The sequence below is a fragment of the Callospermophilus lateralis genome, chromosome 5, assembly GCF_048772815.1.
Source record: "Callospermophilus lateralis isolate mCalLat2 chromosome 5, mCalLat2.hap1, whole genome shotgun sequence".
Lineage (NCBI taxonomy): Eukaryota > Metazoa > Chordata > Mammalia > Rodentia > Sciuridae > Callospermophilus > Callospermophilus lateralis.
Genome location: NC_135309.1, coordinates 148784552 through 148808945, shown reverse-complemented (window position 1 = coordinate 148808945; position 24394 = coordinate 148784552). Strand labels below are relative to the sequence as shown.

Below are 24394 nucleotides of genomic sequence, written 5' to 3'. Positions count from 1 at the left end.
AATGCCACCTAAGATCTAGAGATGGCATATAAGAACCAGAAAACCTAAACTGATCTTATATTTAGTCTATTTAAATCCAAGAAAGTTTTTTTTTTCAAAGTTTTGATCTATATGCAGAAATGCAATAGAACCTAAGTCCCACCTGTATGTACACGTTTACTATAGACATCCCAGTTTGATGGTTCTGTGCTGACATTACAGGGCAACTGGATTCTCCTTCCTTTCAACTCTTCAAAAGTCAGCACATCTATGAAACTTGAGTTGCATAAAGGTACAGCAACACTCAAGGAAAGCCTTTGAGGATTATATAAATGTGGGGCTCTGCCTGGAAAGGGAAACCACTTTGGAATTTTATATAATTCAGCCACACCATTAAAGAAGAAACCAAATATCAGGCAGTATTTCTTGCACTGGTTTTTGCAAGAGGAAAAGTTTAAGATTACCTGCCTGCTTTTAACATGCCCTGGTGTGGTATATATCATAAAATAATGCTACTAGTGTACAGCTTAATGTTTAAAACACAGATGCTTCTAACTAACAGGCTTTCTTAAACTCTTCTAATATATCATAGACTTTCATATTGACTGCTATAATGATACTTGAGTATAAAGTGGAACATGTTGAACTCTCAGGATTGGTTGCATACACATTATAGGTGAAGTCAAGAGGGACTCAGATGAATGAACAACTGTATTTTGAGATCCATATGCTAAATACACAGCACATCCATGTGGACTTAGATCAGGATTTCATATGGCAACAAAAAGCAAAACTTGGATATTCTAGGAATCAAATCACTACCATTTTTATATGCTTTCATTTAAAAACTACCTTGAAACTAGGAAAAGGAGTTTGTTTTGGTAGATGTATCTAACCTAACTTAGGAAAGATAGCCTTAAAAACAAATACTTGCTGGTCAATTTGCATAACTGTATGAAGAGAAGGCATGAGGGATTGTTGGAAAAGGTATAAATAATGTTGGACTCTTGGCTTAGTAATCAAGTGGATCCATGACTAACAAAGTGTTTTTCCCCTGCAAGGATTAAACATGATATCCATTGTACATTTAGATAATAAATGTAAAGTAAAGCTCATGAGTTTACTGGTTTTTGTATCTATTCCACAATGGTTATCCTTGAATCACTGCCCCAACGACACTGTAATAAAAATATTCTGGAGATTTCTCTGTCAGTAGTTTAATCTGTTTTAAATATTAAAAACTCTAAAATTTTTCATGTTAATTGCTCATTTTTAGGACATTTTCTTCCCTTGGATCTAGGGTGAAAGGGAAAGATCATGAAACATAACATTTACTCCATCATCTAATAATACAGAATATAGTTTTTAATTTTTAAAATTGATTTGTCCCATTCACCTATTCCAGTTATCTACGAGTCCTTTTGCGTTTTAAATTTCCCTTCCCTTTTCTTTTCCTCTTTAATCCTGGTTACTCCATTTTAAACTCAGACATACAAACTCTGGAGGGAACCCTTCTGCCAGCGTCACTGTGGCATGGTTTCTCCAGCATTATCATAGCCACTTAGTGCAGCTGACTGAGTTTCTACTAAAACCTGGTGAATTTCATCCACTGAAGAAGGAATTAAGGTGACCAAGGCAGGTGTTGCTCATGGTTGGCCCTGTGGGTAATGTCTCAGGGTGTGATGGGAGGTGGGAGGAAGGGTCTAGCAGAGATCCATCATGTCCCCATAGGCCCTCGGGTCAAGCAGGACTTTCAGTGTGCTCACACATGCCACCCACTAATCAGTGCACCAGGCTGAAAGTGCCAAGGTATCTTCTTGTCTGGATTAAGTGAGAGCCCTGACATTTGAGTTCAGTCTTCAGTAGTTTATAAACTGCTCATCTTGTACCCATAAGGGCTCTCCCCACCCACCACACCTCCTGTTAGACCACTTCAGTCCATTGGCCATTTCCCAGAAATGCTTTGCCTCACTATACAAACTTGTTCACCATGTTCCCGGCCACATACGAGGTCTAAAGCCCAAAGAATATGGGGCAGGGAAGCCTTTGCCAAGTCCATCTCATCCTTCAAAAAGCCATATTATCATTTCTTTTAGAATAATGGGTTCCTAATAGTCTTTCCTCAGAATTAATGGGAATCACTCATTGTCCTGTTCCATAAATGAGCTGGTATCTGTCTAAATAGAAAAAGAAGGAGCTAATGAGATGTTCGGCTCAAGATGGTACATAACATGACCTTGGGTTCAATGATAAATTCATTATCCTGACAATCTCTCTTCCTACAAAAGAGACAAATAGCATATAAAGGAACAAATACCAGATCATGAAGGAAGTCAATGCTTCATAATCTTGAAGTGCAGAGGTCTGGTAAAGCTGTATTGGAGTATACTCTACACTAGAGCAGAAACCCCCTGTTATCTTTTCTATCCCAATTATCCTATCCAGCTCAGCTGAGATACATTCTCAGAGAGAATGTACCATAGCCTGGTTGAGCCATGTCCAGATAGTGCCTAATGTGAGGGTAACCTTGACAGAGCATAGCCCCAGTGATCTATATAAGCAATATAAAGCAATGAAAGAAGTGTGATTGTTTGAACCTCTGCAGTCCCCATAAGCCAAAACTTCAATGTCGTCACTTCCTTCTCTTTGTAGAAGTGAGTTAAAGGAGAAAGTTGGATTCCAGTTTTCCTTTTTTTGTCACAGGACCTCATACTTGAGAACTTGGGTGGAATTTAATTTCTGCTCCCACAATAAGTGGTTGGGATATCCAAGAAAAGATGAGTGTACTTTCTACTGTCAATTCAACCACAAGCCTCAGGTGTCCATGCACACATATCTGAAGACCCCAGGGTTACACTTACCCTCCCCTCTTTCTTAGAACCTCAGAGAATGTAAAAAGGGATTCTAGAATCAACCCCAACTTTTATTCATTTAAGTGTATTAACTTATACCCAGCTCTGGTAGGAAGTGAGAGCCTATTCCGATTAGAAAAACTATACTACCTTTTTCCATTCTAGTGGAATTAAGCATGCAAACAAGAGCCTATTACTAAAAAAAAAAAAAAAAAAAAAAAAAAAAAAAAAAAAAATTGAGTAAAATACAATTGGAGAACTAATCATAAACTTAATTCTTCAGTTCAACTTGTGAACACTGGCCAGATATTCCCAGAGAGTAAGTGTACTGCCTAATCTAGAGATAGGCCCTGATGTGGGTGCCTAAAGCCTCTGTAAAATTCAGCTCCTTCTGAACACTCATCATGATAATGACTATTCTTTAAGTTCTAGTAGGAGATATTCTTAATTTTAAAAAGGTCATAATGAGTCAAAGATATTGAAAGTTGTCAATTCCAGAACTTAGATTTTCTATCATCCTAGGTGGGGGTCTAAATACTGAATAATAGAGAATGTACCGAAATAAATTTAAATTCTCTGATCTGAGATTTATATCTCAGACCTAACTAAAGCAGCCAAACCAATGGGTCACTTTGACCAACTATGCTAATGACAAAAAATAATCTAATGACATATGGTTAGACCACGTAAAATCCCTCTTCTGTTTTAATTCAGGAAACACTTGTGAAATACCATGTTCAAAATACCTTGCTAAGCTGTCTTCTTTCTTTCTTCGTGTGTGTGTGTGTGTGTGTGTGTGTGTGTGTGTGTGTACTGGGGATTAAACCCAAGGCTTCATGCAAAAACTAAATGAGCTACATTATCAGACCTCAAGGTATTCAGTCGCCATATATTGGGCTTTGTGCAGTCTGCTTAAAAATAGTTTTAAAAACTAACATATATAATATCCAGAAATAGAACAGGAGAGTCTCATTCTAAGATGTAGATGTTTCCTGGTAACAAATATTTCCTGGTACTAAATCTACTATTTAATAATTAGACAAGTCATACACTTTTTCTAACCCTCAGTTTCTTAACCTTTTCTTTCCTAATATTAATTAATTAATTTATTTGCTATGCTAGGCATTGAACCAGGATCTTGTGCTTTCTAGGTAAGAGTTCTACCACTGAGCTACCCCCCAACCCTCCTAATCTTTTGACTAAATTATTCCCTAGATTTCTTTCAACTCAATAATTGTCTGACCCACTTGGTATTTCCTTAAGGGAGCAAAGAGTTGTTACAGATCATGAGAGTTTAAACTTGTCAGTATAAAGGAATCACATGGAAATATTTAAAATATATGATATTTCTTTCCCCAGAAATTCTGATTTAATTAGTCTGGGTGTGTATGGACTTCAGTGTTTTAATAACTCCCAGTAAAAGTTTCTTGGGTGATCTAAAGTCTCCTTGACAATGATGTAGACATGGGTTTAACTTAAGGTCCATTAGAAATCTCCTCTGAGAGCTAACTTAGAGAAGATTGTGTTCCCAAAGTTCTGTTTCCATCAGGACCTACATTCTGTAGGCACTGAACACAGAGTTGGGAAGAAGGTGATTCTCACTTTGGCAAACCCTCTCACTTTTTCAACTGGATAAATCAACGAAGTCCTACTCTTCCCCGTGTTTCTACTTAATATCCATTTATTCATTGTTTCTGGTTCTGAAAGCGTTTAAACACCTGAAGTGGAAAAGCTATGTTGGATACAGTGCAGCTTCCATGAAACACACGCCCAGCTTCCATGAAACCTACCTGTGGTTCAACCAGAGAAGCCATTTATCAAGCACTTCCTACATGAGGCAGGGGAGTCCCTATTTAAGTTCCTATTGGTTTTTCCTAACAGCTCAGAAAGCTATATTTCCATTTAGAAGATGAAAAAATAAACTTTGAGTGAGTCACCTCAAGCCACAGAGCTAGACAATAATGAGTCCTGGGCGGATGGGGCTCCCAAGCTTCTTAGCTGCTATGCTATCTCACACTTTCCCCAAATTAGCCATCTGAGGAACTCAACTCTGGTTTGACTTAGTTCTAAAAATAGGCAAAAACTTTGGTTCAGTGTTTTAAATGATAAATCTTGCGGGATGTACTCCAAGAGTTAAAAACAATGATATATACTCACTGTAAATTCATAACCATGTATAACTGATTGACACAATCATGCCTTGTTACTGAGGCCCCTATTACTGAGCAGTGTCAGCACTTACAATAATATACTCCAATGGCTCCTTTTCAGCATTTCCCAGCTTAATAGCCTGCAAAAATCTTATTTCTGCTCAATTTTGCCTTTGCAGGATAGAACACCTTCCTAAACTCTTAGGAATCCAAATGGTTAAGGGAAGAAGGCTTTGCAGAAAGGGTCAGAAACAGCCTAACTTTGCTACCCCATTTCAAGCAATGTGTCTTGTTCTCAAAAGATTACTGCAAAGATAGTGGTGAAGGCTGTTTGCTGCCCTCTTGGACCTGAGGTCTGTCTTAGAGGTTAATATTTCACACATCCTATTCAGCATTCAGCTAAGGCAGACATAATGTTCCAAAGAACAAGAAAACATGTCCTCTGTCCTGTACAAAGTACTGGGTGCCCTAAGTAAAGATATTTATGTGGCTTTGTTCTTGTGTCTCCTTAATTTCCTCCCCTCTGTCATTTTATGTGATTCCTTCTGAAAATTTAACCGGCATTTTAAAGTCAATGAGATTTTTGAGTTTTTGAAAATACAGGTTAAAACTAGTGGAATAAGGGGGAAAAAAGAACAAGAAAAACATATAATAGAAAAGGGAACACAGATTATATTCAGTTTTGAACTTGCCAGCTTATTAGGGATGTATGTTTTGTTGTTGCATCCATTTCATTGTTTATAAAATAGGGACACTGTTTGATAGAGCTTTCAGAATAAATGTAGTAAATGCTTGGTATACAGTTGTCCTTCTGTATTTACAGGAGATTGGTTCCAGGACCCTCCTTGTATAATAAAATCCTTGGATGCTTAAGTCAATTCTCTAAAAACAGGATAGTATTTGCATATAGCCCATGCAATCTTCCTTTATATATTAAATTGTCTCTGGAGTATTTATTATACCTAATACAATGTAAAGGCTATATAAATATTTGTTAGAGTGCATTGTTGAGGGAGTAATAATTTTAAAAAGTGTCTGGACATGTTCAGTACAGATGCCACGTTTTCCTGAATATTTTTACTCTGCAATTTTTGAACTCAAAGATGGAAACCAGAAGATATGGAGGCTGACAGTATTAGGTGTTTATTCCATTCCTCTAAACTTTAAAAACAGATGCAACCATCTGTGGAATGGCTTCTATTAAGTTGTTAACTTAAATTATCCTTTTATCAGTATTTTGAGACCAACTAAGCCAGTTCCTGCCTGCTCAATATAATTAAGATAGAAGGAATGCTTGGGGGTGGGGGACTGACAAACTTGTGTTATGATGTTGTTTCGGAACCCTGGAATTATTCAAGTAGTACCATTGCTGATAGCAGTACAGTCGCACTGGTGAGAAGGATGAGCAGATAGAAAAAGATGTCAGCCAAATTTGTTCCTACACCGTCCAAGTTGACCATGGTCCACCATCTAGCTTTTCTAGGGTGCAAATACTAAATATTTTCCATTAATCACTTTAAGAGCTAAACAAACCTTAGCTGGCTTTTTATTAGTGCAAAGGACATAGACATTCCAAGATGACTCACTCAGTCTTCTGGTATACATCTCCCAGAGCCTTCTCAGAAACCAAGGAAGATGTTGCAAGCTCCAAAATCTCTTCTGGTCATCTGACTCTGGTGTCATGGAAGGGGGAAATCCCCACATTTTTTTAGGGAAGTTTGAACTAAGTCCAAAATGTAAGTTAGGTAGCTTCACTCAAATGGAAGCTAAGTTTATTGATTTAGTAAAGTTTCATTTAGAAACTTTCTATTTTATTTTGAAGACTTAAGAAGGAGTCAAGGATATAGAATAACTTTAGAGTCCCATTTGTTTCTAGATGTGTCATCCTTCTTCTCTTTTTCATCTTATAATGAAGGGAAACAGCCTGTCTTGGAGAGCTAGAATAACAAACCAGCTCTGTTTAGATGGAGGACTATTCATGTGACTCTGTATATGTTTTTGAGCTTTGCTTGGTAATCCCTGTCTTATGATGACTCCCTTCTGTGTGGTTCCTGACTGATTTTGTGCTCCTTGGTCAGAAAGGCCTGGGATTCAACCCAACAAATGAAAGACTGTATACTTCCTCCTTGTCCTACACTCACTCGTTCCCCTTTATAAGAAATTTCTTATCATACTCCAGCTTTAAAACAAAGTGTAATTTAACCTAATCTAGATACTTTCTGCAACACTTCCTTAGTTTGAGAAAGTAATCGAAGGAAATTATTAGGACATACTTTGGCCCTCAGATCCCTTTTGCAGGTCTGATCCCTTTCCAAAAATCAGTTCATTATAAATCTTCTAAAGGTTTTATAGGCACAAGTGATAACTCTAAACTACTGTTGGAAGGATTTTGCATTCAAATTTTAAATTTAGGTTGATTGTTCTTCCCAAAGGGATCCAAGTCTATAAGCTAGACTTCTTCCACCTACGGCATGTCAGATGGTATTAGAGTTTGTATCTGGAACACCCCCCAAGGGCTCAGGTATTGTAGGCTTGGTTCCCAGCTGGTGGCACTATTGAGAGGTGGTGGAAACTTCTGGAGGTGGGGCCTCGTTGGAGGAAGTAGGTCAGTGGGGGTGTGTCCTCAGCCCCTTCTTCTCCTCTCTCTGCTTTCCTCCGGCCATGAGGTGAGCAGTTCTTCCTCTACCACATGCTCACCACCATGATGTTCTGTCTCACCACAGGCATCAGTGATGGAGCCAAATGGACTGAAACCACTGAAACTGTGAGCCAAAATAAACTCTTCCTCCTTTAAGTTGTTTTTCAAAGGTATTTTGTCACGGTGGCGGAAAGCTAACTAACAGATGGTAAGGAAGGCCTCTTGGGAGAAGGTGAACATTTATCCCTCCAATATATGCATGACTAGATGCATACTTGTTAAAATCATTCAATATTTTGAACGTTTTTGTTTTAGAAAGGAGTTCATCTTTGAGTCTCAGAGCATGTAGGCAGTCTACCTTCTGATGATTGCAGGGAGAGATACACTTTCAACTGCATGGCTTACAATGAAGATTTACACTTGGTAATTGCAACTCAAAATATACATCCATTTTCTTCAGGGAATTTCTGCTAAAGGAAGTTTTTCTCTCTTTTTTTTTTCCCCCTTGTCCTTGAGAAGTTCTTGCTGTATAGACCTATAGGATGGCACCTCTTACTTTTTAAACCCTTTCTTTTGGACCAGTCTGCCAACACTATATTTGATACCTGTCTTGAGTTATGTGGCTGTTATGTTTTATATTACTTTTATGAATAAACCCATGTGATGCCCTTCCCTCCCCATGTCTGTCAAAGTGCTTTGGCACTTCACAGATTCCTTTAATTCCATATGCTTCCCCTTCTGATTTCTTTTCTTGTCTGAATTAATTTCCTACAAGGAAGTATGATATCAGGCTTCCAAGATGAAGCCTTAGGACCAGATTGAAGTAGGATATCAGGCTTCCAGCCTTAGGACCAGATTACTTTTTCAGCCAATGATTCCACACAGCTCTTAGCTATTTTGCCTCTGCTGCCCACGTGTGCTTTGTTGAATTCTCCATAATGCTGACTTGAGCAAGATAGACTTGAAGGAATTGCTACACAAATGCTCCTAGTTTATCCCCAAAAGAAAGAATAGGATAAATCCCCCAAACAATGTAGTTTTTTAAAAGCATACAAGGAAGGGCTGCAGATGTAGCTCAGTTCAGATCCCATATATGTGTGAGTGTGTGTGTGTGTGTGTGTGTGTGTGTGAGAGAGAGAGAGAGAGAGAGAGAGAGAGAGAGAGAGAGAGAGAGAGGCAGGTGGGGGGAGAGGGAAGTATTCTTAAATTACACACTTGGATCCATAATATTTAGATTACCCTGAAGAATAGTTCTTCAACTATAAAATCAAAACAGATTAATTTTAGCATTGTATCAGTTAGAGTCCAGTCCACACCAGCCATTTTAAAGTATCTTAGTGTTAAGTATTAATCAGGTGTGAAATTGTCAGCTGAATGACTGAGAAGGTAAAGGGGGAGCATAAAATCATCACTGGATAAGCAGAATACAAAAGATAACCACCACCCTAAGGGCAAGAGATCAAAAGGAAGATGCTGGAATCATCAAAGCTTATAAACTTGAAAGACAGGGTCTCCTTGGCCTGCTACTAAGAGAAGCGGTGCTACTCAGCTGCAGCTGGAGACCCTGTGTTCTGAAGACCTGGAATGCTGGTGCTGGAAAGAGAGCAACAGAGGACTGATGTTTGTGTGTCCAAGGAGACCACTATGAGGCTAGTTCTGCCAGTCTAGGAAATGCTGAAAACTGTATTCAGCCACTGCTATAGGAAGAAACTTGCTGCTAGGGTGAAGAACCTCTGTGAGAATCAAGAATCACACTCACAGGAGCTTTGGGCCATGAGGAGAAATCCACCTGATGCAGATGGAAATGTGTGGGTCCCTTGTCCAGCTTTGCAGTCTCTTTCTAGAATCCCTTGTTGGCACAGCTCACATGCAGCCAGATGGCAATGGAAAAATGTTTGCAGAGTCCCAGGTCCAGCCTCGCAAAGCAAGGTACAGCAGGGTGATTTTGAAGCTAAGCCAACTTAATAACTGGCACAGACCACCCCTTCGGCTACTCAGCATCCATGACAAGTCTCTGTCCTCAGAAGACATATACATTTGAAAACGTACACATTTGAACCACTCCTTCTGCACCAAAGCAAGTGTTTCCATCTAACTATCTGAAACTATCCTTCATTCAAAGAAAGATATTCTCACCCTGTCCCCAAACCAGGAAGCTACATTGAAAAAAAAAATTGTACCTTTGGGCTACATTAAACATTTCTAGGATTTAGTCATAGTCATATCTGAATAATCTGCTACCTAATGACAAAACCTTATATTAAAAAGGAAAGATAAGAAATAAGTAATGCATGCATGTTTATATAAATATCAAGCAAGCAAGAAAATATGCATGCCTACTACCATCCTTATTACCCTTCACACAAATGGCTTCTGTATGCCAGACTTTGAGAAATGAATCCTACATTCAAGAAGATGACAGTTCAAGGGTAGACAAACAGGTAGACAGACTTGTATGATAATAAGGTGATGGTCATGTGTGTGTAGAGGGAAGGGGGGAAACTTAAGAGTTAGGTCTTACCTATTGTCCTTAGGGACAAATAAATAAACTGGGGAAGAGGGACAGATGTTGGGTAAGGGGCATCTCAGCAAATTCAAGTCAAAACCATAAACCATTCTAAAGAAATGAGAAACTTGAGGTAGGTATACAGGAGTGAAAAAAAAATGAAGGTGAAGCAAAATATTTAAGAGCCTTAAATAAAAAATGAAAAAGTCGAATCTTTGTTCTAAATTCAAGGGAGAGCTACTACAGAATTGAGCAGAAAGCTTTCAAGTTTATTCTAATATATAGAGAAACTTAATTCTAAAAAAAAAAAAAAAAAAAAAAAATCCATGTCATCTTAATTGACCAAACACAAGAGCGAAGAGTAGGGGGAAAATAGCCTCATTCATAGGTGTAGCCTCATTTCTGATGTATGCTAAAGTGTACCCTCAAAAGTACTGAAAGCAAATTAGTTGGATTTGGTCAGGAGACACATCAGCAACTATAGTTGACCCCTAGAGGAAAGTTGAGATAAGGAATCCTTGAAGAGAAGGGAATAGGAAAAGGCAGAGAGTGCAAGGCCATCAGTTGTAGATTTTTAATTCCAAAACAGATTACGAGATGATAATCAGAGGGGCTACTAGGTCTCACTGAAGTATACCCCTTATTTCTAAGATGAGATCTGAGAAATGTGTTAAAGTGAGGACTCACTGGAGAGAAGAGAAGATGAAGATGGTTGTGTCTCATTAGATCAGAACTTAATCTCACTTTCTGACATGGTTAACATGGGCAAATATCTACTCTTCTTGGGGGAAAAAAATCTCTGAATTAAGAAAATGATTATTGGCCCCAAATTTGAAGGATATAGGTATGCCCAGGGGATTTATTTACCATGTCTCCAAGGAACCAATTTGTAAACCATTGAAACCAATCAAGGCATCCAAAATGGAGGTGTTCTATTTCTCCAGAGCTGCTATAACAAATTATCACAAGCTGGGTGGCTAAAAGCAAGATAAGTTTTTTCTCAGTCCTGGAGGTAAGACGTCCAAAATCAGGACATGATGGCCTTGGTTCCGTCAGGAAGCTCTGAGGAAGAACCCATTCTATGTTCCTCTTCTGTCTTCTGGTGGGTGCTGGCGATACTTGGCTTTCCTTGTATGTAGGTACATCACCCTGCTCTCTGCCTTTGTCTTCATATCACCTCCTCTGTGAGACACTGTGCCTCAAATCTCCTTCTGCCATTTTTATTTTTACTGTCTGAAGATGGGGTTCTCATTGTGTTTCTCAGGCTCATCTCAAACTCTTAAGCTCAAGGGATCCCAAGGAGCTGGGGCAACAGATGACTTGAACATTTTAAAATCAAGCATTTGCTATTGGATTTAGGGAAATTCTTAAATGCAGGATGATCTCATTTCCAGAATCTTAACTATAATTGCGAAGATTCCTTTCCTAAATAAGGTCACATTCCATATGTTCAGAGTTACAACTTACACATATCTACTATGATATATAACAGAGCATCTCTATAGTTATTATGTGGCTTTTTTTTTTTCCTTTATGTCGCTGGAGATTGAATTCAGGGACTCCTGCATGTTGGGCAAGCAGTCTTCCACTGAACACTGGGCTATACTTTCAGTCCTTTTTAAATTTTATTTTGAGACAAGATCTCACTAAATTGACTAGGCTAGCCCTAAACTTGTGATCATCCCACCTCAGCCTACTGAGTAGGTGGGATTATGGTGTGCACCACCACACCCAGTTTACAGTATGGCTTCTAAGATGAGATTCATTGGTATCTGTTAAAGAACTCTGACTTTGAGCCAGTTGATGGGCTAGAAACTTGGTTCTGTACTTTAGCAGGTGCTAATATTTCTGTGCCTTGGCTTTTCCTCTGGAAAATGAAATAATGCTTGATCATCACACTCATAAAGCTGCTGTGAAATTTTTGGAGTTAATATAATTTTTAAAAAAACCTAATAGTGCCTAATCCCCCAAAATATCTTGAAACCAATCAAGGCATCCAAAAGTCCAGCCCAAGTAAGACCGAGTCTTCTACTATGTAAGACTTGCAACTATAAATAGACTGTCTCCCTGGCTACCTACCAGTCAGATGAATTTGAGCAAAATTAACTACTAAATTTCCAAATGAAACAATTCAGATAACATTGATCATACATGGATTATATACATATAATCCATATGTTTATACTCCTAAAACTATAAAGGTCATTTAAAAACTCAAAGGGGGAAGAAGTAAATGCTGACCTCCAAGAAAACACATTGAAATTTATGAAGAGGGCTTTTTAGCCCTTGAATAAAACCTGAGGTGTACCTTTTGCCTTAAGATGTCTAACAAGTAGCATACATTCCCATGCAGTGGGTTTGACCTTTTCATTAAATGCTCAAATCAATTGGCAGTATAGACTCAGAATGAAGAGTGATTTCATGGTAGTGGTGCCGGGGTGGTTCTAGCTCAAGAGGTAGTCTTTACAGGAATATAGAACAATGACTGACTTTTCTTTGCCTTTGGTTTGCAGTGGACCTTCATACTCTAGCTCTCTCTAGAGTTGTATAGACACTTTGGCTAGTGAGAAGTCAAAGAAATTTTTGAAACATTAGTTCATTTCTGTGGGCTTGCAATGACTTTTTTCCCCCTCTTTTATCTAAACTATGATGCACGGGAAAACTTTATGAGAGCATATAATACAACTATTTGAGGATAGTAATGCTAAATAATAGCATATAGCATATAGTCAGTGAATTGCACAATTGGCACCCATTCGTTCTCTGGTACATGTGTCAGTGTCAAAAATGGACACCTTTTAAAGTGTGGTGTTTGTAGATCAGTGAGATCAAATGCAAAATCCTAGTATTTAAAAAAACACTTATCAGTATGATTAAGATAAATTCATAACTCTGTGTGTGTGCACATGTGGGCAAGAGTGTGTGGTCTGGGGATTGAACCTAGAGACTTGCACATGCCCTCTGAGCACTCCACCATTGAGCAACATCCCCAGCCCATAACCCCACTCTTGTCACTATCTATGTAGATAAAAAATTTATGAATTAAATTCATAATTCTCAATTTTAAAACCAGTTACAATCTTAGCTGACTCTGCATTCAGTGTATTTCTGTTTTGCTATGAAACTCAGCAAGTTTGTTGATCCCTATCTTAAATACTAGATTTTTATACTGAAGTTCTAATACAAGCTATTCAGCTAGATAATCATTAAATTTTAACAGATACCAAGTATTTAAGGAAAGTTTTGTTAAACATACTTACCTACTACCTACTTCCCTGCTCTCAGAATTCATGCTAACAGAGAAGAAGGAATAACCTGAGTGCACAGAGCTGTGAAGGAGAATCACTAGCTATAGTGGTTCTGGGTTTTCTGTGTTCTGACCTCATCATGCCTCATATGTATTATATGCCCACAGGTGTGTGTTGTAGGTTATGTTCATTTGAGACCTCTCCATCGGGGATCGCCTGGTGTCATTAAGTGTCTGCTGGTGCTGGGTTTGCTGCTTTCCTTCTTTGCCATGTCTAACGAAGTAGAAACGAGCACAACCAATGGTCAGCCTGACCAACAGGCTGCACCAAAAGCACCGTCGAAGAAGGAGAAGAAGAAAGGTATGGAAAAGTCCACCGGAGGCCACTAAAGGGAGCTAGAGGTGGTTACCTCTGCCTTTAAAGAAATGTGAGATTTGGGGTATCATGAGTACTGCCTCTTGGCTGACTGCCTCATTAGCTGAGTCTCAGTTTTCCCTAAACAGCAAAGGTGTACTTTGGCAGAAGGGATATGTTCACTTCATGTGTAATGAGACTGGTCTTCAGATGTGTAATTGCACCAACTTAGGTCCTGCTGGAAACTTTCATGGATCTTGTTCAGTTAGTAATACAACCATCAGTTACCTTTCAATGATCTACCAACCACTTGGTTTTATTGAAGTCACTATTTCTAAAAATCAAATGTGTATCTTGTTAGACCCTTTTCTTTTGATCTAAAGTACCACCAGAAAGTGATGAAATTGGAGAATATAATGCTAAGTGAAGCAAGCCAATCCCAAAAAACCAAAGGCTGAATGTTTTCTTTGATATGAGGATGCAGACACATTATGGTGATTGGGCAGGGGGGACATGGGAGGAATGGAGGAACTTTAGATAGGGCAAAGGGGAGGAAGGGGAAAGGAGGAGGCATGGGTGTAGGAATGATGGTGGAATGAGTTAAACATCATTACCCTAAGTGCATGAATAAGACAGGAATGGTGTGAAAATACTTTGTGTACAACCAGTGTCTTGAAAAATTGTGCTCTATATGTGTAATATGAAATGAGCTGCATTCTACCATCATGTATAACAAATCAGAATAAATTTTTAAAAAAGTGACAGCGTTCTTAATCATTCAGAGTCTGAGAATATGCCATGACTTGCTTGGTTTTTACTACTACCCTTTAGTTCTGGGAATGAGACTGCACAGGTCTTTTAAGAGGAGCAAAATCAGATATCTTTATGGGATAATTACCTTCATTATTATCAAGGGAAATTACCTATATTTCCCTTTTTATTGATAGTTCAAAATGTTAGTAAATTGTATGTTAGTAAATTATTTTTCTCACTAAAAAATAGAATCCTTATAATATAATTTTAAAAGACTCAGATGAAGAAGTCCAACTCTCATTTTACACATTCCCCTGGTTTCCCCTCATGAATTTTCTATTTTTAAGAATTTATTTTATCTCTACCCCAACTCCATATTCAATACTACAGAGCATGATTTTGCTCAAAAGAAGAAAGAATAAGACAGAATAAAATATTCCACTTAAGATAAATTATAGTATAATCAAGATTAATGCTTCTCGAAATTTGGAGATTCCAGAGCACATTTGGTCTTACCTAGGACTGGTATTTAAATAAAATTTTATCTTATATTTTTTTCATTCCTCAGGCTCTGAAAAGACAGATGAGTATCTCTTGGCAAGGTTCAAAGGTGATGGTGTGAAATACAAGGCCAAGCTAATTGGAATTGATGATGTGCCAGATGCTCGAGGGGATAAGATGAGCCAAGACTCCATGATGAAACTCAAGGTAAAAGGAGAAGAATGTTTTTATCTTTTTTATGTTAAATGACCAGCAGAGAGGATTATTTTCAAAGCTCATGTTTACCTGTATCTCAGTGATTTGAAAATTTTTTAATCCCACCAGTGATCCGGTTGTGTCTAATTTTCTGAGAAACCCTGAGGTAGTTGGTCCATTTCAAGCACTGCTCTAGAGACCTGGTTTCATCAAGGATATCAGGGATCTGGATGCCTTTCACTTTGGCTGACTCAGTGCTTGAATGAATCAAGCCCAACAGTCTTATCTCATTCACTGATTATAGAACCTGTGTGCAAGGGTGTGCATGGTCTGATGTTGTGCAGAGGATAGGGGATACCCTGTTTTTCACCTGGAAAGTGTCCAGAAAAGATTCAGGACCCTACCTAGAAATTGGTGTTCTTTAGTGTTATCCCTGCAGAGTTTTAAATTTTTAAATTCAGTACTATGTCACTAGGTAGACCTGATTAAACAGGTAATACTCATTAGACAATATAAGACTTAGAAGGAGCATCTTTGAAGATCTTCGAGTCCAGTCCCCTTTTCTTTACCAGGAGAACTACAGTGACTTGTTTGAGTTACCCAGCTAAGAGATGCCTGCTCAATGGTCTTTGACTCCATCCTCTTATCCCAGATGAAAGGCACCTCATCCTTTCATAGCTGGCAAACCAAGTTGGAAACAAAGCTATCTTTTAATTTCTTAATATTAATAGCACTGCAGGATATTTAAACAAATTTAAAATATAAAATATAAAATTTTAAATTTGTTTTTTCTTGTCTTCTCAATCTCATCAGGGCATGGCAGCAGCTGGACGGTCTCAGGGACAACACAAACAAAGGATCTGGGTCAACATTTCCCTTTCTGGGATAAAAATAATTGATGAGAAAACTGGGGTAAGAATTCACATTCGCTGACACCTACCTGAGCACCTGAGTGTGACAAATTATGTGCTGCTTGGATTTCAGCTTTCTTTTTTTTTTTTTCTTTCTCCAAGTTCTATTAAAAAAAAAAAAAAGTATTATTTCTCCAGAAATAATAAGCAGAAAACAGAATAGAAGGTGGAGTCAAGATACCGTGTATTGTAATTTATTTCCTATAAGAGATGTGAATCTAAGTCTATGAACACAGGTGTGCTATAAATACCACATTATTTGAACCTCAAACATACAGAACTAGATGAACCCTAATTCCCGGTTTGTGATTTTTTTCATGGGCCTATGCAAAGCTCTCATTTGATTTTTAATATATTGATCACATGTGAACTTATCAACTAAACTAAAGCTGAAATATTATTTAAAACACATCTAGCTTTTTTCCCCACCTGTCTTTTCCCTCACAGAAGTAACCTTCCTTATTGTGTGTGTGTGTGTGTGTGTGTGTGTGTGTGTGTGTGTGTGGTGTTGCTACTGTTTCCATGACACATGAACAATTGTGCTTATTTTGTTTTAGTTTTGCTACTGAACAAAAAGCTATCCTATTTCAAGTCTTCTGGGGCATTTTTTTTTTCCTACTCAACATAAGATTCATCCACTTAAAATATTGTTTATAGCCCATTTTCATTGGTGTACAATACTGTATTTTCAACACACTGTGGGAAGACCTCTGGTTACTATTCACCACTTCCTGGAGATGCCCATTGTCTAGTCTGTAAAATCCCCCATGACACTCAGAGCTAGGCTGCCTGGTGCATGCTCACCCAGCCTGCTGGGCTCAGATGCTCCGACATTACCTCTCCATCATTATTCTTCAACCCTTCCCCCCACTCCCACCCCATGGTACTGGGGATTAAACCCATGACCTTACACTTACAAGGCAAGCGCTCTACCTCTGAAATAAATGTCCAATATTTTCCTTCAATTCTTAACTCTTGTTTCCCCAAACCCATCAGAGAATGGAGGCAGGTTTCACTCATGTGCATTCTCTCTCCCTCTCTCCTTAAAATATGATCTTTTGGTGATCTTAGGCATTTGGAAACAAAAGACACATACTGCCATATATAAATATACATGATGAGCCAAATCCTGTTCCTGGAAAGGATCAAGAGGAATGAACTCCTGACCTCATGTACTTCTGGATAATAACATAGACCATCTAGGACAAGTCCATGAACCATACTTGATGACAGCATTTGATAACTTCCAGAAAATACAGGGGATCCTTATTCTAATACTATACAGAATGATTCCTTGGCCATTCTGAGGTGTTGTCCAAGGAACCCTGGGGATATAAGTTTGATTTTGAATTGAGAAAGCAGACCTACTTGGGTTGGCTTAAGGGTTACACATTCCCTCTTTCCTTTAGAGGTTCTTGGTAGCCTCAATCATTTTTTGGCTGTGTGGCATCATACCTTTGGGATTGAAAGATTCAATTTCATTATTTTAAGAAGGAAAATTCTTCCCATTTTTGTTCTCTGTTCCTACTTCCTTGTGGGCCTTTCTACCTAGAGACTAAAAAGTCTTTATTCAGGTGATTTAACCTGTTCATATATGCTGCATCTGATGCCTAGCAGTGCTGGCATAGAAATAGATTCTCATATCACTGGGTCACACCCCTAGCCCTAGTTTACTCAATAAATCATTGTTTATGTTTGTTTTCAGGTGATAGAGCATGAACATCCAGTAAATAAGATTTCTTTCATTGCCCGTGACGTGACAGACAACCGGGCGTTTGGTTACGTGTGTGGAGGAGAAGGCCAACATCAGTTTTTTGCCATAAAAACTGGGCAACAGGTAAGCTGTGAACCTTGAGACACCCTTGGGGACTGATCCTCTGTGGAGCAGAGAAGTGTCTGTCACAGAACTAGAAAACTTGCTGGGAATAATCAAATGAATGAGAGTAAAATAATGACCCAGAGTAAAATAATGACCCAGAGCATTAGTATCATTAAAGAGTCTTTGGACTAACAAATAGTCATTGATACCCATGTGGCACGAAGTTTGTGAGAACAGACTTTCTTTTAAAGTCAATGCTGATTTTAGAACAATAGTGAGTTGTTCCCAGGAACCTTGAAGAGACTGTGAAAATAGTCATGGCACCTCTTCTTTTGTCTAAATACTCACTAGCCCTGCTTCCTTTATGTATCTAAGGGTAATGGTGGTGTGTAATGGTGGGGTGGGGTGGGGGTAACTCCCTATATATTAGGAGAAGGGAATAGGAGGGTTTTTGTTTGTTTGTTTGTTTGTGTTTTTAAGAAACCAATACTAAACCGAATTGATGGAGATGACACAGAAAATATTAAGAATAAAATGCTGATAACAATGTTGTTGTTTTTCTTGATTTAGGCTGAGCCATTAGTCATTGACCTTAAAGACCTTTTTCAAGTAATCTACAATGTAAAGAAAAAGGAAGAAGAGAAGAAAAAGGCAAGTCCTACTTAAGACAGGCTTCTTGGAATTTGTAACCACATTCAGGATCAGGTTTAATGTACTATGTATATAGGACCTATCTGTAGATGGGGCTTCTATAGGACTCTTCAAAGCATAGAACTTATGTTCTTCCCACTAAGGCAATGGGTGAATTTTATAGACAGGTACTTCTGATTTCCAATCCCTACAAGTTTCATATTGGTCACAGGAATCACACAGGACAACCTAGGTCAAATCTAGTTCCTCAATTTAAATCTAGTACCTCAGTAATTTCTATAAGATAAGAGAGGATATAGGTAAAATGGGCAAGACTTAATTTCCTTATGCTCGTAAGCCTGAAAGTATATCTGTTCTTTTATTTAACTCTTCTTAACCACAAATACTAATGTCACTGAATTTCTATTTTTTTTTTCAGGCAGAAGAAGCCAACAAAGCCATAGAGGTAAAGAGAATTGCCACCTCTTATGAATTGTGTATAAGCCCTTGTTTGTTCCTTGCCCAAATCCTCTCCCTTTCTACCTTATTACTGTGCATTTGTGACTTCTTGGTCATGGAAAACATATAGTTAAATGATCAGTGCCAAAGTCATAACTGTATAATAAGCCAATACAGTAAGAGGAAAACTCATCAATTAAACCCTTAACTATTTCCCATTTTTTCAGAATGGGAGTGAGACCCTAATGAATCTTGATGATCAAGGGACCAAACTGAAATTGGTATGTATGTGATAATTTATGATTCTTACTCACCTGAACACGGGTTCTCCTTCCTATAGATGTTGCTAATACCAGTTCTGAATTGGATTTATATGAAAATCCAATCACAACAATTATTTTTATAAACATTAGTGTAACATTTATGTCAATATACAATATAATAATTTTAGTAGACCACCTTAATCTAATCCAAATACTTTTTAAAGAGTGTGGATCAGATGTATTTGTTTGGGGACATGTCGACACTTCCTGACCTAAATAATATAATATCAAATATGTGTGAGTTAAATGAAAATCAATTTGTGACAACTATTTTCCTAAATTTTAGTTTAGGAGACAGACTATTACAACACTATACAAAGTAATCTTTTTAGTAGACACATGTGAATCTAATCCAAATACTTTTTTAAGGGTGTGGACCAGATGGATTTGTTTGGGGACATGTCTACACCTCCTGACCTAAATAGTCCAACAGTAAGTGTTTGTTTTTAAATTTGCAATGTAATGGAAATGACATCTCTAGTTCAAATTGGTAATTTACCAGAAATCTTGAGCATCTTCATTGAAACTAAAAAGGTGATGACTGATTTTTTTCCACACAAAGTGTAAGAGACTATTAAAATTTGAATTTTAAGTCACCGTGGGAACCTATCAGCACTAATTCATATGTTAACATTGCTTAAAGGTTCAATTGAAGGAGGTCAGGCAATAAAACCCTTCTTGGTATGACACAGGATCAGAAGGAGAAGCTGAATATAATCCTTGGCTTAACCCTACTTGAAGGAAGTCTGTCTATCAGATAATTAATCATGAAGCTTCCTGGCCTTTCATCCACTCTTTTCAGTTGCAGTGTAGCAGCAAAAGCTTGTTGTGATGTAAGAATTCAAGTAAACAAGAGGCTAAGTGATGTTCAACCAAAAAATGTCCTTTTTAGAAAATTGCTACCTTTTTTATAGAACATTATGGTATGTAAGTCTTCTCAACATTCATCAATATGTATCAACCATTTAGATATGTACCAAATGTTATAGATAAGAAAATGATGATTCAACAAAAAACATTATGTACCCAATAAAGAGGTGCAAAACCAAGACTTAAGCCCTGGTCTTCAGAACTTCTAAAACAGATCTCAAATGAAATGATGATTGATGCAACTTCAAATGACTTCTAGCAACTTACATTGTTTATGTAACTTCTTGAGTACTTGCTCTTTTCGAGGCACTGCAGTAAGTAAAATGCACAGTACCATAAAATGTGCTGTCTAACAGGGAGACCAACATTTAAAAATGAAGCACAAAGCATATTAACTGATGTTAATTACAGGGCATTTATCCAGTTTAAAGGTTCAAGTACTGCTTCTGAGGAAGGGAGATTCTAGACTTGAATATGAAGAAAGAGAAGGCAATAACTGGAGAAGCAGAATTAGTCTAGAATGATGAGAAAAATTAGCTAGGATTTTCTCATATGAAGAAATTATCAGATAGGTCTACAAAATGAAGGCCACTCTTAATTAAGGGTGACAAGTTAAAATAATAAAATACCATCAAGCAGTTGGTGGGAGATTGGGTAAGATTCTAACTTCCCAAGTATTGCAGAGAATTCCAGGCCTGTGAAACCTCACTCCATAAACACCCAAGAGAGATGAGTATGGGAGCAGGGCCTTCGTGCACTCCTCTCTGCCCTCACCATGTAAGAATCTCACCGCACCATAACATCTTAAGGACTCTCTGAAGCCTGTAATGGAGAAATCCACTTAATGTCTTTTTAAGTCATTTTCCTGACTCACTTGTCTATAGAGCCCTTCATTCTTTATAACATTCATTCCTGTTCTACAGATAAACTTTTTGAAATCCTAAGCTAGCTGACCCTGAAAGGTCTTTCATAGCTCTGAGATCCTTTGGATTCCTAAACAATTTTGCTCTTTCCACTATTAGTAGTCCCTTCCCCAAAGGAAATTGATACTTGGGCAACCTACTTTTCAAGTGTAACTCTCAAACAAGATATTGAAAGAGAGTAGAACATTCAAGATATGATGTGGAATTGCAGAGGAAGAGGCAAGAAAGCACTTACTGTTGAATCTACTTTGGTAGACTTCTGGAACATTCTGCAAAGGGAAATGAAAAACAACATGGATGATCCTGCGTCTCATTCTTATTAGACTTCTTACATTCTAAGAACTTTTCATTTGTAGAAATTCAAGTTTTAGTTAAACTAGCAACAAATTAAAATAATAAAATACCATCAAGATAGATGGTAGCTAATAAGTAAGAGAAAGCTAACCCCTGTTAGTTTTCTAACAGGGCTAACATTCTGGTTAAACTTTGACATGCTCTTACATATTGACTCTGTATTCATAGGTCACAGATTTATCTGTACTTGGTAAAACCAGCATATTCAAAAAATATTTAACTCTTAACAATTGCTCTGGATGATGTGTACTGAGAAAGAAATCTAAGTCACCTAGACTTTATTAGTGGTTAGAGGTGACTGGAGCTCTCTGCAATTTGTTCATATTGCAAGCTAAGCATCATCCTTAGGAAATACTTACTTCTTCTTCTTCTTCTTTTTTTTTTTTTTTTTTTTTTTTAAGAAAAGCACTTAGGTATTATGCTTTCATACTATTTGAAAAAGAGAGAGCAGAGGAGGCAGGGGAGGAAGTTCATGTTTGTTAACTTAAAATTTTTTCCATGTGAAAGCACAGGTGGGGGCTGGGGATATAGCTCAGCTGGTAGAGTGCTTGCCCTGCGTGCACGAGGCCCTTGGGTGTGATCCCCAGCACTACAAAAAAAACAGGTAGTATGAGATAAGCCAGGCATGATGCACCATCAAGGAGATTAAATATGGGTACAAGGGATAGGATCTAGGATCAGGGCGGAACATTCTAGTATCACTTATACACTTGTGTACACTCCTAAAATGCTCTGGGGAAGACACGGGTAAAACTGAAATATAAAGATCAATGGGAAAAGAATCTGAATTTAAGTTGGGTCGTTGAAGCATGTAGGGAAAATGTGTTGGGCCAGAATCAAATTGGGTCTTACTGTGGATCATCTTGAAAATTGGTCTAAGGAAGTATGTTTTAATACAGTTGAGGCAGGATACCACCAAAAGCTTATAGTAGGGAAGCCCTCAATTTGGCAATCTGGTGTGATAGGTGAGATTAGCTGCCTGGAGGAGAGCTGTGGAACTCATTTTAAAAACTGGTCTTGGTGCAGACACCCAACTGTCTGCCCACCTGCTTATAGCTCCTTAAGAATAGGGCCTGTAATTCACTTCAGAAATCCAGGCCTGTCTCAGATGCTCCCACGGTGGCCAGGTGGATGGAGGGCTGACAGTCCAACATAGCATGAATGAAGCTCTGAGAAGGGATGGATCACAAATAGTCGACTCATAGGTTGTGGTCAGTTAACTGGACTAGACTCTCAATCTTGGATTAACAGCAAACCCAACCTGAGGCCAGCTTTATACATTTTACTTGTAGGGTGACTATTCAGAAGTCTAACATTGTGGCTCCCGATTGGTGTCCTAAGAACTTCTTCTGAAGTAATAATTGAAAAGGAGAACTCTACCAGCTGTGAACACCAACTGTCCTCACCTAGAGGTGGCTCATAATGAATGAATATTGAAATCACAAGCTTCTGAAATACATTTTATCCTCCCTTTTGATTGTTTACAGATCCTTTCATTAAGAAGTCTTCCAATCCATTTCTTTGATTAAATTTTATATTAAATTACAAGCTCTTTCTTGTGACAAATTCTTCTAGTTACAAAGAGGAAAAATATGGCTTTTAGAAATAGTGTTTTTATACCTACAGTAAAGGGAGCCAAAAGATAAATACCATCTAGCTCTAATTTTGCTGTCTTTTCTATAGCCACAAAGTAACATCTCAACTGGTAAAAATGTGTTCTTTTCACTAAAAGCCAAGGAGACATTCTTAAGTCCTTTTTGCTCTTACTAGTTTGAGAAATTAATATTTCCTTAAAGTTGTTATTGTCCCAATGGTCAAAATATTTAGTACTCTCCCCAAAGTAATGCTAAATGTCAACTCTAACTTGCTCTTCAGCTGGGCAAGTTTATTGTTTATGATCTTCTATGGCTAGCATAATTAAGAATTTAAAAGCTGAAATCAGTCAGAAAGAAGGGCTGTTAGACTGAGACCCTTATCCCAAGGTGAATCGTAATTACTTATGTCATTAGCTGGAAAAAAGACATGTCAAATTCATCACATTTTCTGCTTTTATGTTGAGAAAACATTTATATAACAGCAGAGAAACCATATAAAATCAACATACCAGAAAAAAATTGAGCAAAAATAGAATTAGGCATTCTATTGTCTTCTAGATTAAGTCTTCTATCTACATCTCTAACTCATGCAAAAGCAAAACATTAATTGTTTTTGCACTCAATACATGAGATTACTGCCATCACACAGACAACTGGAAGCCACATTCTGAAAAAAAAATGTATAAATACTAGAGGTTAATATATGATACATGAGATGAAACCAGTATTTTGAGTGTAACTTTCACAGAAGGGCATACATCAGTAAGAGTGTGTACAGGGAAGAGACTAGGGTGGTGTGAAAGAGGGGCCCACCTTGACTGGCATCTTCAATAAGGACCTTCAGTATTTAAAGAGGCATAACAATTGGCTGTGATAGTAAAGGAACCACCTCTCTCCAATTATAGGGAAATGGACCAATTATAGGGAAATGCATTAGATTGCAAACTTTGTCATAACCAGGACTATAAAACATGAATGCATTAACCAGTGAATTCACTTATTTGGAAATGTGATGCTAATGACTCTGGAGGTACAATAGATAAGACCATGTATACATCAGGTAAGAATCTGGGCCAGGTTTATGAAGTTACTTCTGACACTTAGGCTCAGCATATTCAGGTAATCATTTAGAGTGACACAATCAATACTCTTTAAGACACCAAGTTAGGCATGAATTGAAACAATGCTGGAAATGAACTCAGCCCAGCTGTGGGTATGAACTAAGTTGAGCAGACACATGAACTAAGCAACCGTGAGCTCTCACTTCATGAAGGACCAAAAAACTGGAGGCATAGAGAAAAGGGGCTGGGGTGAGAGAGGGGCAGGGAAACACC

The 24394-nt window shown here is 37.9% G+C and overlaps 1 protein-coding gene across 4 annotated transcripts in view; it reads left to right on the top strand.

The window, feature by feature from the left end:
* The window catches only part of Dab2 (DAB adaptor protein 2), a 53787-nt gene that overhangs the window by 18577 nt on the left and 10816 nt on the right, over positions 1-24394 (top strand). For 2 of the 4 annotated variants that reach the window (XM_076857406.2, XM_076857404.2), the window contains exons 2-9: positions 13541-13733; positions 15049-15188; positions 15990-16088; positions 17793-17924; positions 18477-18561; positions 18980-19002; positions 19223-19276; positions 19688-19750. In XM_076857406.2, the coding sequence (XP_076713521.2) occupies positions 13643-13733; positions 15049-15188; positions 15990-16088; positions 17793-17924; positions 18477-18561; positions 18980-19002; positions 19223-19276; positions 19688-19750 (687 nt within the window). In that variant the 5' untranslated portion in view covers positions 13541-13642. The remainder of the gene's footprint in view (positions 1-13540; positions 13734-15048; positions 15189-15989; positions 16089-17792; positions 17925-18476; positions 18562-18979; positions 19003-19222; positions 19277-19687; positions 19751-24394) is intronic. The other 2 variants (XM_076857407.2, XM_076857405.2) reach the window with 1 other exon arrangement.